Source organism: Dromiciops gliroides, chromosome 3 (assembly GCF_019393635.1).
Source record: "Dromiciops gliroides isolate mDroGli1 chromosome 3, mDroGli1.pri, whole genome shotgun sequence".
Lineage (NCBI taxonomy): Eukaryota > Metazoa > Chordata > Mammalia > Microbiotheria > Microbiotheriidae > Dromiciops > Dromiciops gliroides.
The window spans coordinates 337384388-337402630 of NC_057863.1; the positions used below are offsets into that span (position 1 = coordinate 337384388).

Below are 18243 nucleotides of genomic sequence, written 5' to 3' on the forward strand. Positions count from 1 at the left end.
GACAGGGATTGCTTAATATATACTCCTTCATTCATTCCGTATGGTAATGGAAAGATCATTGGCTCTTGGAGGCTAGTGAAATCAATCAACAAGTATTTCTTAACTGCCTGCTAGGTACCATGGATACAGAGACAAAAATGAAATAGCCCCTGCCCCAAAGGAGCTTACATTCTTTCCAGAGATACAACAATAAAAGACTCTGTTCTGGTAGTAAAGTTACATCCTCAATCAAATTGAAGGCAGTCTGGGAGAGTGGACAGAGTACTAGATAGAGATTAATAGGTAGCTATGAGACAGGGTTTGGGAGGAAGTGAAGAGGGAATAAATAAATTCACCAGGTTCCAGTAGCAGGCCAGTCACAGAAACCACAAAATTCTGTCCCAAAAGGCAGATCAATCCCCAGGTGGATCATTTTCAGTTCTGGGTAGCAGTGTACCCACCCCCAACCCCACACCCTTTATCCCTCCCATGATCCTTCAGTGCCTCTTTCCAAGTGAAAACTACACTTCCCATCAGCTCTCTTGCAGATAAGGAGCTGCTCTGAGCATGTATGACCTCAATCTGGAAGTGACCTCCTGTGTCCAAGAATAAATGGAAAAAAAAATTTAATCACAATGACATCATCTCCCAACCTTCCCCAATGAAATACATTTTTGCTTTGATGAAGCAAGTGTGTTTAATCTATAACTGACTTATAAGAACGGAACTAGAAGAAATGGACAAGAGAAATGTGAAGAAAAGGCTCAGGGGCATACAATTAAATTAATTTCAACCAAGTGCCTCCATAAGCCAACAGTACTGAGTCCTCAGGGAGATCGGAGTCATCCAGAAAGATGGGAGTCTTTCAGTAAGATGGAAGGTCACCAGACATTACTATCTGTCCTGCCACTCCCTCCCAAGGTCCTCCAGGTCTCAGTGGCTGCCCTGCTTCTAAGTCCTGCAGACCCCCTGTTACTGTCATCTGAATGAATGGTTTAACTGAAGCACCCCTATGCCTTATCACTCATCATGCCTTATCATCAGTCTTTCCAGGGGCCCACAGCTGAACTTCTTTTAGGAGTTATCTCCCCAAGGGGGCAGCTAGGTGGTGCAGTAGATAAAGCACCAGCCCTGGATTCAGGAGGACCTGAGTTTAAATCCAGCCTCAGACACTTGACACTTAATAGCTTGTGTGACCCTGGGAAGTCAGTTAACCCCCACTGCCCTGCAAAAAAAAAAAAAAAAAAAAGGAGTTATCTCCCCAAATAGAGTTCCTTGAAATCAAGAACTGTTTCCATTTTTCTGTTTGTAATGCCAGCACTTAGCACAATGCTTGCCACAACACAAATGCTTCAATAAAAACTTTTTCATTCATTCATGGGCTTTGTAAGTGGAACTGTATTTAGAAAACTTGGGTTTAAATTCTGACTCCAATACTCAATAATCATGTGACTTTTGGGCAAGTCATTTAACATCCCTAAAAATCAGTTTCCCCAACTGTTAAAAAAAATAATAACTACCTATCTCACCAGTCTATGGTGAGGAAGCCATATTTAAAGGTAAGTTTTTATTATCATCCTCACCCCTCCAGATCTTAGTGAAACAAAACTATCCCCCACATAAATGCATATGGGGTATTTATATGGGTCAAAGGGAAGGAGAGTAAACATCTTGAGACTGCTCCCCATATGCATGGAGTACTTCAATGTGTGGCTTGAAAGGGACCATATAGATATCTCTAGCCTCTTTTCTTTCCACTGTTCTCCAAGAGAGACTTTATTTCCTTCCAGGGAGGAAAGCAGGAGGTGGAGGACAGAGACCACCACTTTTTGCTCCTGGGAGATTTCGGGGGAGGGGTGGTGCCAAGGAGAATTATATCTATCTACTCCCTTAAATACTCTTAGTCTAGAGGATATAATTTAAGATAAAAGTTAAACTTCTGATCGATGTTCCTCAATGGGGAAATGAAGACTCTACCAAGCTCTATATCCAAGTCTTAAGTCCTTTCCCACCAAATACCAATTCCATATGAACGCAAAAACAAGTAGCAAAGAAACCAATTTGTCCAAGTCAAAAACAAAACAGAAATCAGAAAAGATATACATAGGAGAATATATACCAGACAGTACAGAGTGAAGGAGATCTCCCATTGAGAGCTAAATAACTCTGCTCAACCAAGGGAATCCTAGAACTCACCAAAGTGGAAAATCCCCTGAAGTCTCTAGTGTAGCAAGCTGAAGCTAGGGACACAACGGGAGACTGGGGGCTCTTCTCATAGTGGCTTCTTCCCCCAGAGTCTTATTCTTCCTTCAGCAACCTCAGCTGGGGTTGGCATTGTCCATCTTCTCTCCTGAGACAATTGTAGAGCCCCAAGCAACTCAAGAGCCCATAGAGACAGACAGAAGAGAACAGAAGAAAGTCAAGAAACTGAATCTTTTTTGCTCTCTCCTCTCCAACTCCCCTTCTCTATTCTCACCCAGGTGTAAGGCATAGATTTCTACCAATGAGAAGAGATCCCACACCATTGGGCTTCGGTACCAGGATAACATTTGAATCCAAATGATTAGAAAATTCAAGCCCAGGGGAGATGATTTGGAAAAAGTCATTAATTCAATTCAATGCGATTCAACAAACATCTAACAAGCAGATACTATGTATCAGACATTGTAATAAACGCCGGGGTTGCAAAAATAAAAAAAAGACAATTCCTGCTCTCCAACTGCTCACAGTCTCTTACAAATATATATATATATATATATATATATATATATATATATATATATATATATATATATATATATATACAAAGCAAATTATATGCAGGATAAATAGGAGATCATTAACAGATAAAGCAATGGAATTAAGAGGGGTTGGGGGATGGTTCCTATAGAAAGCAGGATTTTAGATGGGACTCTAAAAGACGTGAGGGAGGTCAGTAGTCTGAGTGGAGGAGCATTCCAGGCCAGAAGAAAAACTCAGACCCAAATATCTCAATGTCAAAGCTGGTGCTCTATTAGCCAGCTATAAGCATTTATTAAGCACCAACTATATGCCTGGCACAAAAATGAAAACAGCCCTTGCCTTCAAGGGGATTACATTCTTTTGAAGTGGGGAGAAGGCAGGAAGGACTACATGACTGGTTCAAATCCCACCCGACATATTAGGTGTAATGCTGAACCAGTCACTTAATCTCTGAGCTTCAGTTCCCTCCCCTGTAATATAGGGGCGTTGGACTTAGAGGTCTCTCACGTCCTGTCCTAGGGGAGCTTCCCACTACTCATACATTCTCGCCCTGGAGAAGAAACTCTTTTTTTTTTTTTTACCCCTGGAGGAGATATTTTGGTTGTTTGTTTTCTGGAAGAGATACTTTTTTTTTTTTGTAGGCCGGAGATCCTTTTCTCCCGTCTGGAGTAGATACTCTTAAGTGCTGAAGGGTTTTAAGCAGGGAGGGGAGAAGCAGGCTTGGGGGCCGTGTCAGGAGCAAAGGAGGAGGAGGATGGAAAATGCGAAGGAGTCTCCGCCCTCCTGCACTTTAGCTAGGGCGTGCCGGGAGGCTAGCGCGCCAACGGGAAAGCACGTGCTCCACGGACTCTCCGGATTCAGCCTCCCGTCCCGGCAGTCCTCTAGCCGCGCCTGCGCACAGGCGGGGGGGGGGGCTTCGGGGGCTGAAGTCACCGGACGCGTGGGGCTTGCGCTGACTGGCGGGTGAGAGCGAGGCTGGGAAGACATGGCGGCCTCGGCGGCGGCGTCGCTGGCGCCTTTGGTGACGGCTCTGTATGAGACGCAGGCATTCAAATTCGGAAACTTTGTGCTCAAGAGCGGGATCTCGTCCCCGGTCTACGTGGACCTGCGTGGCATCATCTCCAGACCAAAGCTCCTCAAACAGGTGGGAAGCAGGGGCCCGGAGCCTGGAGTTGGGGAGTGTGATGAGGGGGTAGCTGTGTGGGGTCGCATGATGCCCGGGAGGGAGGGGACCGCCCTTTGACCTCTTCCCCCTAAGGCACGTGGCTTTGCACTCTTTTCTGCTCAGATCTCTGATTTCAAAACCTCCCCGAAAGGAAAGTCCCTTTTCCATTGCGGATCAATATCCTTTTTGCAGTCGATAACCTAGCTTGTATTCTTGTTCAGAGATGCTAGGATGTTAAGGGAATGTCCGGGGTCGCGTAGACTCCGGACTTGAACCTGGCTCTGAAGCTGCCACTGTCGGTGCACTTGCCACGTGGGTATTACTGTAGTGATGGCCCGTGACACCACATGTTCCCCCTTTTAAGTCGTGTCCGATATGTATAATATATTGAATTGCTTGAGTTCTTAAGGGGGGTGGAGTGGGGAAGGAGGGAGGGAGGAAGAGAAGTTGGAACACAGTTTTAAAAAGTCGTGTCCGAGTTCGTGACCCCATCTAGCTGCCTCTTTACCATCCTTAGAGATCTATAAACATTTATATATAAACTTGATGAAAATAATCATTGCTAACGTTAGGTTTACAATACATTTACAAATATTATAAATAGTAATAGCACCTATCTCTCAGGGTTGTTGCGAAGATCAAATGAGATAATAATTTTAAAGCCTTTGGCCAGTGCCTAGCACGGAGTAAACTTTTTATAAATGTTACCTATTGTTCTTATTATCGCATTTGATCGTCACAACAGTCCAGGAAGTTTGGTACTATTAGAACCCTCATTTCTCAAATGAGGAAACTGAGACAGCCACAGGTTGTGACTTGCCCAGCTGGTTAAGGGACTGAGGTCTTCCTGACTCTGGGTCCAGATGCTTTATCCACGGCCTGACATAGTTGCCAATTCATTTATCACTATACTATTAATAAGTATTGAGGGTTCTAGAGAGTAGAAATTGCATTGTTCTAAGCAGCATTGCCCTTTCCTGGGCAGTGTGGTTGCAGGCAAGAGAGTACTGAATTGGTGATCAGGAGGCCTGGGTTCTATTTATTTGCTTTGCAGTTAATTAACTCTGCCCTTCTGCCAGTTGTTATTGAGGCAAAGATCACATTTCTGCATTGCTTCATATAGGTGGGGTGGGGTGGAAAGGGATCTATATCTTTGGTTTTTTTCTTAGGCAAGCTATGTTAAAAATATATGTTTTTTAAAAGTTATAAAGGTGATAAGCTAGGAAACTAGATAAATTCAAGTGAATTAATCATTATGGTTAAAAAAGCTACTCTGAATATCTTTGAACTTTATGGAACAATAGTGTTACCATCCCCATGTGAAGAGGACAGCACAGTATATGTAGTCTTTAATTTTATAATTTAAAGGTTTATTTACAGGTTTCTACAAAAGGATATGGCAAGAATAGTAATCCTTTCTACATTCTTCAGACTGCCCTTTGATTTAGAATTTTAACTTTGGCTTTTGGGGGTCAAGAATACATGATTTCATTGGTGTGAGAAACTTCTTATATGGAAATTCATTCCATCAGGTCAGATTAATGAAGTGCTACTTTGCAAAGAACCCCAGATTTAGGTGACCCAAGTTGCAGTTATGGTTCATTTATAAACAGTACTTATTGCTGTTTGTCCTTGGACAATTTATTTAACCTCTCCAGGATTCAGTTTCTTCATCTGAACAGTGGAGGAATTGGACTAGATGACTTCTAAAAGACCCTTCCGACTGTAAACTTAATGTTCCTTGATCTTAAACTTTCCTCATTATCATCATCATCATCCATTTTGGGGTGGATTTGGTGGAAGTCCTTGGGAAATTGGATAAAGAAAAATCTTACCTTTCCTCCTTCCACCACCCTACATTCAGCCCAAGGTTTTCAGATGTCTGAGACTGGTATTTAATATCTTTCTAAATTATATGGGGGGAACTACTGGACTATAATCCAGAGTTTAAATTTATTTATGGCAGTAAGCTCTTCCAGTCAATGGAAGTGTCAAATATAAGGAATAATTATTGCTGGGTTTTGTAAAATTCATCATTTACAAAACATTTAATATACTTTATCTTCTTTAAAAATAAGAACTCATGAGGCTACAAGATAGGGTAGACAAATTATCAGATGGGTTAGAAATGGTGGATATGGACAAGTGCAGAGTTATATTCAGGTAGAAATAATTCAGTCCTTGCTTATAGGATGAGTTCTTCATTGTTAGGACGCAGTGAAGGGTCCTAGGGGGTCTGTGAAGACTTCCCTAAAGGTTGTGTCCAGCATACTGCCCTCTCCAAAAACAAAAATCCAAACATGATCATTAGGAACATTGGGAGCCAAACAGTATGAAAATCAAATCTTTGTTGTGCACCTCCTTTGTGTACTACCTTTCTAGGCTTCTTCTCTATTACCGCACCTTCACACATCCAGTGAGCCAGTGACACTGGCTTTGGTGCTATTCCTTCCATGCAACATGATTTTGCACAAGCAAGTCCCTTAGACCAGGAATTAATTACACTTTTCATTTAATTTAAATAGAATGAGTGTATTGAACTAAATAAAGTCTGAGGTCTTATTCATCTCTCAAGTTGGATAAGTTGGCCATTATAAAGCCTACAGAAATTGAGATTCTTCAGTCTAGAGAGACAAAAGCTAAAAGAGATGAGCTTGAAATCTGTAAAGTTATGAAAGGTATAGATGTGGTGACATAAACTTGAATACCAACAAAGTGATGGAATCATCAAGTGTGTGTTTTCTTGCAGGTTGCAGATATCTTGTTTGAAACTGCTCAAAATGCGGGGATCAGTTTTGATACTGTGTGTGGTGTGCCCTATACAGCTTTGCCTTTGGCAACAGTCATCTGCTCGACCAACCAAATTCCAATGCTCATTCGAAGGAAGGAGACAAAAGATTATGGTAAAAATTAGCATCATTGTCATCATAGCTAACATTTATATAGCACTTAACTAGGTGCCAGGCATTGTGCTAAGTACTTTACATTAATTATTTCATGCATAAGCATAACATTTTAAATTTGGGCTAATACTAATTGTTTTCTCAGTTATACATATAATACTTAGCACCTAATAGGTGCTTAATAAGTTTTTTTCAATGAATTAAGTTGATTTTTTTTGGGCCAGGTTCTATTACTTCGTGAGACATACAAATTGTTTTCTTACAGTGGAGTTTGTTATTTTGAATGCAGTGTTGCAAATTATATTACTATTCTATAAGATTTTGTGATGACATTGTAGTGAATTAGCAGGGAAAAATAAATGCTTTGACTGGCTTGAAGAAAGTAGGAAAGTGTCTTGTACAAAACCTGCCAACCCATCAAATTTTCACCAGGCTGTGCTTCATTCTAACTAAATTTGTTCTGGGATTTGAGACTGGAGAATGTTTTCTAGCACCTAATGAGGATCAATATAGCAGTATGGTCTACTGTTCTTTTTTGTTTAGCTATTAGCAAATAATCTTATAGAACAGCATAAACTCCACATGAAATTATAAAGAAGTAACTTCTCAGACCCATAAGCCCCAGTGTTTAGGGATCTGGACTTGCAGTCAGCCCACATCAGTCAAAAGTACTCATCTAAGGGTATCCCTTCCATCCTAGCAACGTACTAGGTACTGTTGTACTGTCACCAGTAAATTAAACTCTCCAAGCTTGTTGGCTTTTTTTTTTTAACTGCAAATTAAGGTGATATATTGTCACCGTATATATGTATGTATTGTTATTTCTAATGATAAGACAGTTGTTTCTGATAATTATTACCCATAATTTCCTTTATTGTATCACTTGAATCGCATCTTTATAATTAAAAGTCTATAGTAATACATTGTAAAATGTGCTGAAAAGAACCTGTCTACATGTACTCCAAAGCAAAATGATTGGAATGATCTTGCTGGATGGTTGAAGCTAGCCAGAGAAGGTGGGAAGAATAGAGAAAGAAAAGAATGCATTCTGCTGATATTCCACCCTTTAAAATGAAATGGGGGAAGCAGAGAAACTCAACAAAAGTATTAGTCACCATTTCCTATTAAATGAAAATAAAGCACTTCAGAAACAGTAGGACTCAGTTCAGCCTTCACTAAAGTGTATTTCTTATGAACAAAAGAGGGTAGACCTTTATTGGAGCTGGCAAGCCATGGTCAGTATTTTTAATCGAATCCAGTAGAGTCTTTTTTCTTTTGTAGGTACTAAACGTCTCATAGAAGGAGCTATTAATCCAGGAGAAACCTGTTTGATCATTGAGGATGTGGTGACCAGTGGTTCTAGTGTTTGGGAAACTGTTGAGGTCCTTCGGAGGGAAGGTTTGAAAGTTACGGATGCCATTGTGCTGCTGGACAGAGAGCAGGGAGGCAAGGCCAAGTTGCAAGAACGGGGCATTCGTTTACATTCTGTGTGTACCTTGTCAAAAATCCTGGAGATTCTTGAGCAGCAAAAAAAGATTGATGCCGAGATGGTTGGGAAAGTGAAGAAGTTTATTCAGGACAACATCTTTGCAGTCACCGAGCAGAATAATACCATACCTGCAAAGGAAACTCCCAAAGAGCTTAGCTTTGGTATGCGTGCCCAGCTCCCTGGGACCCATCCTATTGCATCAAAACTTTTCAGGCTTATGGAAAAGAAGCAGACCAACTTGTGTCTTTCTGCTGATATTACTGACGCCAAAGAGCTCTTGCAGCTGGCAGCCACTCTCGGTCCCATCATCTGTATGATCAAGACTCATGTAGATATTCTGAATGACTTCAGCCTGGAGATCATGGAGGAACTGAAAGCTCTAGCAAAATTGCATGAGTTTTTAATATTTGAAGACCGAAAATTTGCTGATATAGGAAACACAGTGAAAAAACAATATGAAGGTGAGAATTATATTCCTTTAAAATGTTTTTTACAAACATTATCTTCTCCACTGCACCTTTTCTCCTGGTGAATAATTTTTTAAAAAAGAAAATATTGGCCATGTCCAAAAACGTATGTCTCTTTCTGCATTTTAAGTCCATTACCTGTCTGGTAGGAGGTAAGTGCAATGTTTCATTTAGGATTAATCATTGCATTGATCAGTTTTAAGTTTCTTCCAAGTTCTTTTTCTTTTTTTCTTTTTTTGTTTGGGCAGTGAGGGTTGAGTGACTTGCCCAAGGTCACACAGCTGCTAAGTGTCAAGTGTCTGAGGTTGGATTTGAACTCAGGTCTTCCTGACTCCAGGGCTGGTGCTCTATCCAATGCACCACCTAGCTGCCCCCCAAGTTGTTTTTCTTTACAATGTTGTGGTCATTGTATAACTTGTTCTACTAGTTTTTTGGTTTTTTACTTTGTATCAGTTCGTAAAAAGTCCTTGAAGTTTCCTCTGAAATTGTCCAATTTGTCATTTATTACATTCATATCCTACAAAATTGTTTAGCACTTCCTCAGTAGTTGAACACCCTCCTAGATTATAGTTTTTGGCTACTATGAAAAGAGTTGCTATAATTTATTTATTTTGCATTTGGGTCTTTTTTTTAAATTTCTTTGGTTCTCTCTCTCTCTCTCTCTCTCTCTCTCTCTCTCTCTCTCTCTCTCTCTCTCTCTCTCTCACACACACACACACACACACACACACACACCCTCTATAGAGACTTAGTTGTGGTATAGCTGGGTCAGAGTATTCTCTAGTGAATGTTTTTTAGCATTGTTCCAGATTGCTTTCCAGAATAGTTAAAGCAGTTCACAGCTCTGCCAACAGTGCCTTAGTGAACCTGTTTTCCTTCAGCCCTTCCAAAATTTATCATTTTTCTTTTATTTCATTTCTGCTAATCTGATACTTTGTTTTGTTTTGTTGGGCAATGAGGGTTAAGTAACTTGCCCAGGGTCACACAGCTAGCAAGTGTCAAGCGTCTGAGGCCTGATTTGAACTCAGGTCCTCTTGAATCCAGGGGCAGTACTTTATCTACTACACCACCTAGCTGCCCCTAGAGATACTTTAATTTATATTTCTTGAATTATTAATGATCTAGAGCAGTTTTTTTATATGGTAATTGATAGGTTGGATTCCCTTTTTTTCCCCCTTATATCTTGGATATGAGACCTTTATCAGAGAAACTTGATACAAAGATTTCTTTCCTAGTTACCTATTTCCTTTTTAATTTTAACTACATTAGATGTTTGTGCAAAAACTTGAATTTTGTGTAATCTAAAGCTTCCATTTTTCTCTTGTGCAACCTATCTCGTTTGGTTGTAAACTCTTTCCATAGCTGTAGATCTGAAAGGTGATTTCTTCTCTACTTTGCTTATGATGCCACCTTTTATGTCTAAGTCATGTATCATTTCAGGGTTTTTCTTGGTTATTTGGTGTGAGAGTTTGATCTAGACAAATTTCTGTCATTATTTTTGGACCTCCCCTTCTGACTCCCCACTTTTTTTTAATTATTACCCTGAAGATTCTTGGTCTTTTGTTCCTCCGGATAAATTTTGGCATTTTACCTAGGTCTATAAAATAATCCTTTGGCAATTTGGTTGGCATGGCACTGAGTAAGCTGATTAATTTAGGTAGTGTTGTCATTTTTATTATATTGGCTCAGCCAAACCTTGAGCAATTAATATTTCTCTAGTTATTTTGATCTGTCCACGTTTCTTTTTTTTTCCCCTTAATAGTATTTTATTTTTTTCCAATTACATGTAAATAGTTTCCAGAATTTGTTTTTATAAGATTTTGAGTTCTACATTTTTCTCTTTGCCTCTCCTCTCTCCCCAAGATAGTAAGCAATCTGATATAAGTTACATATGTGCCTGTCCACATTTCTGCAAAGTGTTTTATCATTGCCTTTATGTAATTCCCAGGTGTGTTTTAGTAGATGACTACCAAATATTTTATACCAAGCGTTATAACTATAATATTTTATAACTAATTATTTTGAATGAATTTGTGTTTCTGGCTCTTACTGATGGGTGAGAATTGAATTCCAAAAGAGATAAGCTTGTGGTGGTCTTTTGGGGATTTTTCAGTAGAACAAAGTGTTTTTCTATGGAAGTAGTTTTCCATGTCCTTGGGATTGTTGTGTTCATCATCAAATTTCAAGTTAAAAGTTGACTTAAAAATGTGACTTATGAAGTTTTGTTTGGGTTGAGGCATCTAGGTAGTCCAGTGGATAGAGCATGACCCAGTGCACAAAGAGTTAGGAGCACCTGAGGTCAAGTTTGGCCTTAAATACCTACCAGCTTACTAGTGTGACCTTGGGCAAGTCACTTAACCTGTCTGCCTCAGTTTCTTCAACTGTAAAACGGGAATGGTAATAACACCTGCCTGTCTCAGTTTTGCAAGGATAAAGCACTTAGCTAATATTAGTATTAACAGAAGTGTCCTGCATGTTGTCATTTGAGATAGTGGTGTCCACCTTTATACTACACAGGTTTAAAATAGAAGTCACACAGATCTGTTTCCACCTTACTCCCTCCACAGATTTAAGCCTCAGCTCTCTAAATGTTTTCTATCTTTTAAAAAAGTATTTAATGAATGGAGCATTTTTTTTTCACTTTGGAGGGTGTGATATAGGAAGTAGGAAAATAGTTGGAGACAATGTGAAGCTTTGGGAATTGAGTGGAGGCACTAATTGAGATAAGAGCTGAGGCTTGGAAGGACCAAATCTTTTAAGAGGGTTGTCAAGCTTAAGAGGTAATACAATTTTGACAGACATGAAAAATGACTATTCTGTGGTATTTTAAATGATTGGTATCTGGTGATTTTAAAAGCAATGAAAAACAATACTTCAGGGGGCAGCTAGGTGGCGCAGTGGATAAAGCACTGGCCCTGGATTCAGGAGGACCTAAGTTCAAATGTGACCTCAGACACCATACTTAATAGCTGTGTGACCTTGGGCAAGTCACTTAACCTTCATTGCCCTGCCCCCCCCAAAAAAAGTATGTGTTGCGGGGTGGGGGTTGGGCCAATACTTCACCCTAAAACCCTTTTGTTTCTCTTCATAGGCTTCAAAAGCTGTTATAACATTTATGGAAACAGTTCTTTGAGTCTTACATGTCTACATTTATTTTCAACTTACTCTGATGCAGAAAAAATGGCATGCTTGACATTGTAAGTCATTTAAGCATGCAAGGAAGATCAGTGTTCAGTCCATGTTTGTGAAAAATCAATGCAAAACTGAGACTGACTTTTTATGGTCCTCAAGTTAGTTACCCTGATGGAAGTGTAGGCACCTGGGTGCAATTCCGTTTGCAACAGCTGAAAGCTCTCAGGATTGTCTGGGTACTGATCTAAAGTGTTATTACAAAATTTCACATTTCTGTAGTTGTCTCTTGCTTAAACAAGTTTCAGTTGAGAATAGTCCTATCTATTACCCTTTCTCTTAGGTGGTGTTTTCAAAATAGCTTCCTGGGCAGATCTGGTAAATGCCCATGTGGTGCCAGGCTCAGGAGTTGTGAAAGGCCTGAGTGAAGTGGGGATGCCAATGCACCGAGGCTGCCTCCTGATTGCAGAAATGAGCTCCTCTGGGTCCTTGGCCACAGGCGACTACACAAAAGCAGCTGTAAGTGAGAACTTTGCAGACCTTGAGAGGGACGGACAGAAGGATGGGTGGGGAGAGAGACAAGAGGAAACAAAACAAGGTTTTGTCATGTTATGTGCACCTGGACCAAAGCTTAGCAACGCCTTTTGGGTTCTTTATGGTCTCATCATATAATATTACAGTCATTTTCAGATGATTTATTTGCCTAAAATTGCATAATGGGTAAAGTCAGGAGACAGCATGACATGGTGGAAAGAAAGTCTTAGACGTGAGTCTGGCTGATCTGGGGGCAGAGGCTGCCTCTACCTCGTACAGCTCTGGCACTACGTTGGAAGTCACTTAACCACAAAACCTTAGTTTCCTCATCTGTAAAATAGAGGTCCTATCTGAAGTAAGTACTTCACGGAGATGTGGTGGGGCTCAAGTGAGATGAGTGAAGAATTTAGCAAATCTTAAAATACCATGGAAACAGAAGTGATTGATATTGTCATTGGAGACTCCTCATGATGACACCTTTTTTTCTTGTCCTATTTATACACTAAATGATTCTTCAAAAGTATCCCTGAAGCCCCTAGAAATTAGCGCTGAATTTACTGAACCTGTAATAACTATAGTTTTACACATAGATGAGGCTTTTAATGGTTTTTAAAGAACTTCAGATACATTATCTGTTTGTCTCACCACAACTCTTTGAGATAGGTACTGTCATGGACCTTGTTTTACAGATGAGGAAGTTAAGGTTCATAGTGGTTACCTAGCTAGTAAATGAAGAATGATTCAAACATAGTCCTTCTTGTCACCAAGCACAGGATACACTATTCTACACTTCCTCTAATATGTATGTACAGTCTGCCCAGTTTCTCTGAGAATCAGGTTAGCCAACAGTCAATAATACCACTCTAGCCACCTGGGGGGGAAAGGGCAAACTTTACCATTAATATGATTTTTTTTCAGAGTCTTAATACTATATTTAATGTATTGAATAATGTGATTGTTATCATATTTCTGTTTTAATACCTAATTCATCCTGCAAGTGTAAAAATCTTTGGAGAGTCCTTCAGATTTATGTCCACAGTTCCTTTCCAACATGAGTCATTTGAATTAATACAGATTTCCCTGTTAGTTCTAAAGAAGCATTTTTTCTTATGAAGTTTTCCTACCTTGTAATACTTTAGGTCTTTCAAAGGATATAATAGTACTTTCAGCCAAAGAATTAGTATTCATAATAATGCTTGATTTTTTTTTAACAGGTCAGGTGTGAAACTTTTAATGGGTTTACATGTAGCTCTGGGTTTTTTGGTTGGCGATCCTGAGTTATACCATAAATCTTGGCATGTGTTGTCACACCAATATATAGAGTATTCATATTTAAGTGACTGCTGCCAGGTGTTACAGAGTTCTTAGTGCTTTGAGGCCACATTTCATGGATAGACCTTAGTGAAAGAAGACTGTAGACCCAGATCTAAAATGACATGTTTAACACCTAATGTATTTACATAGTTTGCAGTATGAAATGAAATCCCATAAGATGATGAGTTTTGAGACCAGAAAGTGTAAGCAGATGTCCTGTATACTTAATCATGTTTTTTCTCTTATATTCCACTAGGTAAAAATGGCTGAGGAACATTCAGAGTTTGTCCTTGGCTTTATTTCTGGTTCCAGGGTGAGCAAGAAACCTGAATTTGTTCACTTGACACCAGGCGTCCAAATACAAGTTGGAGGTAAATACAGTCATGGATCATGCTGTCTCTATTATACTTGTTAACCCAGTAATTTGCATGTTAATTTGAGAGTGGTTTCTTTGGTCCACATTAAACTAGCTTGAAATGAAGTATTTTAGATTAGTAAATGCTTGTGAAATTTATAATGGGAAGGCTTAGCCCAGAAGCTTTCCCTAACATCCCTGCTGCTTTTCTGTCAAGGATTTGAGGATTATGTATGTTGAGGGGGGTGAGTGAAGGGTAGGAAGTAAATTGGGGGTACAGTACTGGTGGTATTGACTGACATGCTTTCAGTTTGGGGTGCTCAAATCCCTCTAGCCATTTCAAGTGAACATTGAGGATATCTGCCAGTGGTACTCTGCACAAATGGGAAGAGTGGAAGACTCTGATTTCATATACATAAACACAAAGGTGAACAGACACTTTGTATTTTGATTCAAGAGATTACACAGCCCAGGTACTTCAACCTGGCGGGGAAAGGATCCAGAAAGGGGATTTTGATGAGGACAGAAGCACATGTTAAAAGGATGGGTATTCTTTAGTCTGGAAAAGAGGACATTTATAATTTGTTCCATCCTCAGGCTCCTCCAGCGGAGATCTTTTTTTACAGAACAGCCAGTAAAACCGGGATTGAGGAAATAGGAGATTTTTTTCATCAGATCTTAGAATTATTTGGAGGGGGGGACTCCAAGAAGTGTAAAGGAGTGAGTTTCAGATAAAGTAACATGGCAGCACTACTTCACCTGATATGGTGGTATGGAATTTTATCTTGAGAGAGTGTACAGATAGGAAATGAAATGCAAATACATTCATGAATAAGTTTACACAAATTTTATTATAAAACTGAGAAAGTCTAGCCAGTATGCCACCCAGTCCCCATGGATGCAAAGCAAACCCCAGAAGGATTAGGTGAATGTCCTGCTTGGATAATGGTTATTTTAGCATTTGATGGCATTTTCTTTAAAGCCTGAAAGTGATTAACATTTTTAAAGACATCTGCAAAATTTTTTACCCATGATGCAGCATCTGATTAGACCAGGTGGTGGTTGTTCACATGCTCATGGTACCATTGAACACACACAGTTCATTCTATCATTGTGAATCAGGGTCTAGTTACACTGACAAATTCTGAGAGGGGCAGATCACAAGTGTGTGTACACACATTTATTTGAGAAGGTACTCAATGCCAAGGGATTGTGACTTTTCTCCTTGAAGCAAGTCTCTACCCTCTTTTGGTGGCTTTTTCATCATTTGTAAAATTGAAGGGCTTAAGTTAGATGCACTCTAAGGCCCTTAATTCTAGCTTGTAATGACTTATGATACATATAAGGAATATTGGGAAGATTTGAAAGATTTGCTTACAGGACACCTTAAGAAAAGCAGGAAATAAAAAGGAAATAAAACCCTTCAACATACTTTCCATTGTACAAAAATGTTAAGTAACATGATATGTTGATAAGAAGTTTATTCTTTGTTGTTTCTATTGGTCCAAATAGAAACTATACTTTTCCCCAAAATCTGGTTTATATAAAACTGGTGAAATGTATAGTATAGGGCCAGTGCTGTTTTTCTCTGAATAGCCGTGTATTTTTTCTCCCCCTTTTTCAGAGAGGTCTCACTTAGTCTATAGTCACGTGAAGTATATAGAATAGCAGAGTATAAGAGAATGGGAATTGAGAAGTTTAGAACAGGTTTTAGCATTTTAGTTAAAGCTGCTTTAGGTACCTTGGTGAGATAGTTAACATGAAAGATGCTGTTACACAAATGGTCATTCTAGCTCTTGTCATAAGAAGATAAATAACATAGTATCTTTATTCTTCTCCCACAGGGGATAATCTTGGCCAGCAGTATAACAGCCCACAAGAAGTTATTGGCAAACGAGGTTCTGACATCATCATTGTGGGCCGTGGCATATTAACAGCCTCCAATCGTCTAGAAGCAGCTGAAATGTACAGAAAAGCTGCCTGGGGAGCCTATTTGACTAGACTTGGTGTTTGAGTTTCTCAAAAACACCTCTTTATTTTTCAAAACACGTCTGCTTAAGTTCTTTGACCTCACGTTAACCATACCACAAAAAATCAAAGCTACAAAGACTAGGGAAGCTGCCAGGCACTTGAGTATTTAGTGATTTGGCGACATTTCATAGTAATAAATAGTTGCTAAAACGTAGTTTTCTTGTGACTGACATTTTCTAGAGCAGCCACAGAATCTGTCCCACCTACCTTTTGTTATCTCCCCAAATAGAAGGACAAAAGTGCCAACTTGAAAGACTTAGATTGTCATCACATGTTTTATGCTTGAATATGTGTAATTTTTGTAAAAGAGGTGCGTTGGTTTATTCCCCTTTAAAAAAAAAATTACTGTTTTGTTGATGCTTTAAAAAAACATCAAGGCCATTTCTTAATTACCTCCTTTGTCATAAAGAATTATAGGTAAGGGGGCAGCTAGGTGGTACAGTGGATAAAGCACCGGCCCTGGATTCAGGGGGACCTGAGTTCAAATCCAGCCTCAGACACTTGACACTTACTAGCTGTGTGACCCTGGGCAAGTCACTTAACCCTCATTGGTCCTCCCCCCCCCAAAAAAAAAAAAGAATTATAGGTAAGATCATTTCTTTCAGACTTCAAGGCCATCACTCACTACTGAGAAAAAAGAGCTATGTCAGTCTTCTGCAGTCAGAATTGGTCATTTTATTAAGCAAAGTTCTAATGCCTTTCACTGTTATTTTTCATGTTGTTAACATTGTATAAATTGTGCTCTTTGCTATACATACTCTGCATCTATTCTTATCGGTATTCCATCTGAGGAATCCTTTCCTCTATCTTTGGCCTTGGATTATATGCTCAGGAGTGGTATCCCTGGGTCAGAGAGTTTGGTCAATTTAGTGACTTTGAAGAGGCACATTTTTTTTTCCACATATATGGCAAAACAACAGCTTGTTAGTAGCTGTGAATTAAAGTACAACATGATAATTTCCTTTCTTGACCCTTGGACAGGTGGGCATTTTTTTTCCTCCCATTTCATAATCAGCCTTTCAATGAAACACCTCCATTTAAACATTATCAATATTATTGAACATTATCAAGAAGAAAATCAGTATCCTTGAATCCATAAAAATAATTTGCTGTCTGTGGTAAGAGCAATTCCTGACCCTTTCTCCAAGCAACTTAGCAAGTTTTTCCTTAAAAGGTATTGAGACATTCCTCAAGACTCAGGGACTTAAGTCACTGCCTTATCACCTGGGTACAAAGCATCCACGAGGAACTTGGGGACTCTCAGATGCTTGGCTGGTGGATTACAACTGGAAATTTGTTTATCTGAATCAACTCAAGGAGTTCTTAATGTCTCTCTTTCCTTAAACACCCACTACTGTGGCTAAATAAATCTTTTTTACTAACTGTTGGATGACCTATGAGTGTCTCATTTTATTCCAATATCAAATCTAACCTACTGGGGAACTGGTCTGAGCCCAGCCCAAGTCACTCATAAACCCTGTGAAATATGTGATTACAGGGGCAGCTAGGTGGCACAGTGGATAGAGCGCTGGCCCTGGAGTCAGGAGTACCTGAGTTCAAATCTGGCCTCAGACACTTAACAATTACTAGCTGTGTCACCCTGGGCAAGTCACTTAACCCCAATTGCCTCACTAAAAAGAAATATGTGATCACATCTGGTTCGGATAGGAAGTTTCTAACCTCTGGTTAATGAAGCAAGGTTGATCCTTTTGTTTCTGGTATTATTTAATATGAAAAATGTCACAACAAAAGTCCTTGGAGGTGGTGTGGTCCCTTTTCTGCTCCTTGGAAGAAATGAACTGCTTGCTTCCCTCCCTCAGTGCTATCTAGACAAGTTTTTCCTGATCCCCACATCTTAGCCATTCCCTGACCAGCTGACCGAAGCCAGATGGGGCAGTGCTCATGTGACTCAGGTTTCTGATCAAGATTAAAATGCTTTTCATCATGGGAGCTTTGAGAAAGGGTAATTGTATGGAATCAGGTTGTTCTAATAAGAGACCTGCCACCATTGTATGCTCACATGGCCGCTGGCACAGTTCCCATTGGGCTTCACCCTAAGACCAAGAACAGGCACATTTAGCACTCTTGCCAGTTCTGTTAGTTAACTCATCTGTGGTCGGGGAATGGGCACAATG

At 39.7% G+C, this 18243-nt stretch overlaps 1 protein-coding gene across 2 annotated transcripts; it reads left to right on the plus strand.

Moving 5' to 3' along the window:
• The first annotated feature begins 3666 nt into the window (after nt 1-3666).
• UMPS (uridine monophosphate synthetase) lies at nt 3667-17501 on the plus strand. Of its 2 annotated transcripts, none has more exons than XM_043997856.1 (6): nt 3667-3865; nt 6636-6789; nt 8071-8739; nt 12218-12393; nt 13979-14093; nt 15922-17501. In XM_043997856.1, the coding sequence occupies exons 1-6, from the start codon at nt 3707-3709 to the stop codon at nt 16089-16091; spliced, it is 1443 nt and encodes a 480-aa protein (XP_043853791.1). In that variant the 5' UTR covers nt 3667-3706; the 3' UTR covers nt 16092-17501. The 2 variants fall into 2 exon arrangements, with proteins under 2 accessions (XP_043853791.1, XP_043853792.1); XM_043997857.1 differs by lacking the exon at nt 3667-3865 and adding an exon at nt 4020-4198.
• The last annotated feature ends 742 nt before the right edge of the window (nt 17502-18243 follow it).

What these genes read in the sequence shown, in the direction of transcription:
- UMPS (XM_043997856.1), top strand. Translation starts at nt 3,707, where the DNA reads ATGGCGGCCTCGGCGGCGGCGTCGCTGGCGCCTTTGGTGACGGCTCTG. An exon ending in GCGACTACACAAAAGCAGCT is followed by an intron (nt 12,394 to 13,978) that starts GTAAGTGAGAAC and finishes ATATTCCACTAG; the next exon opens with GTAAAAATGGCTGAGGAACA. An exon ending in CGTCCAAATACAAGTTGGAG is followed by an intron (nt 14,094 to 15,921) that starts GTAAATACAGTC and finishes CTTCTCCCACAG; the next exon opens with GGGATAATCTTGGCCAGCAG.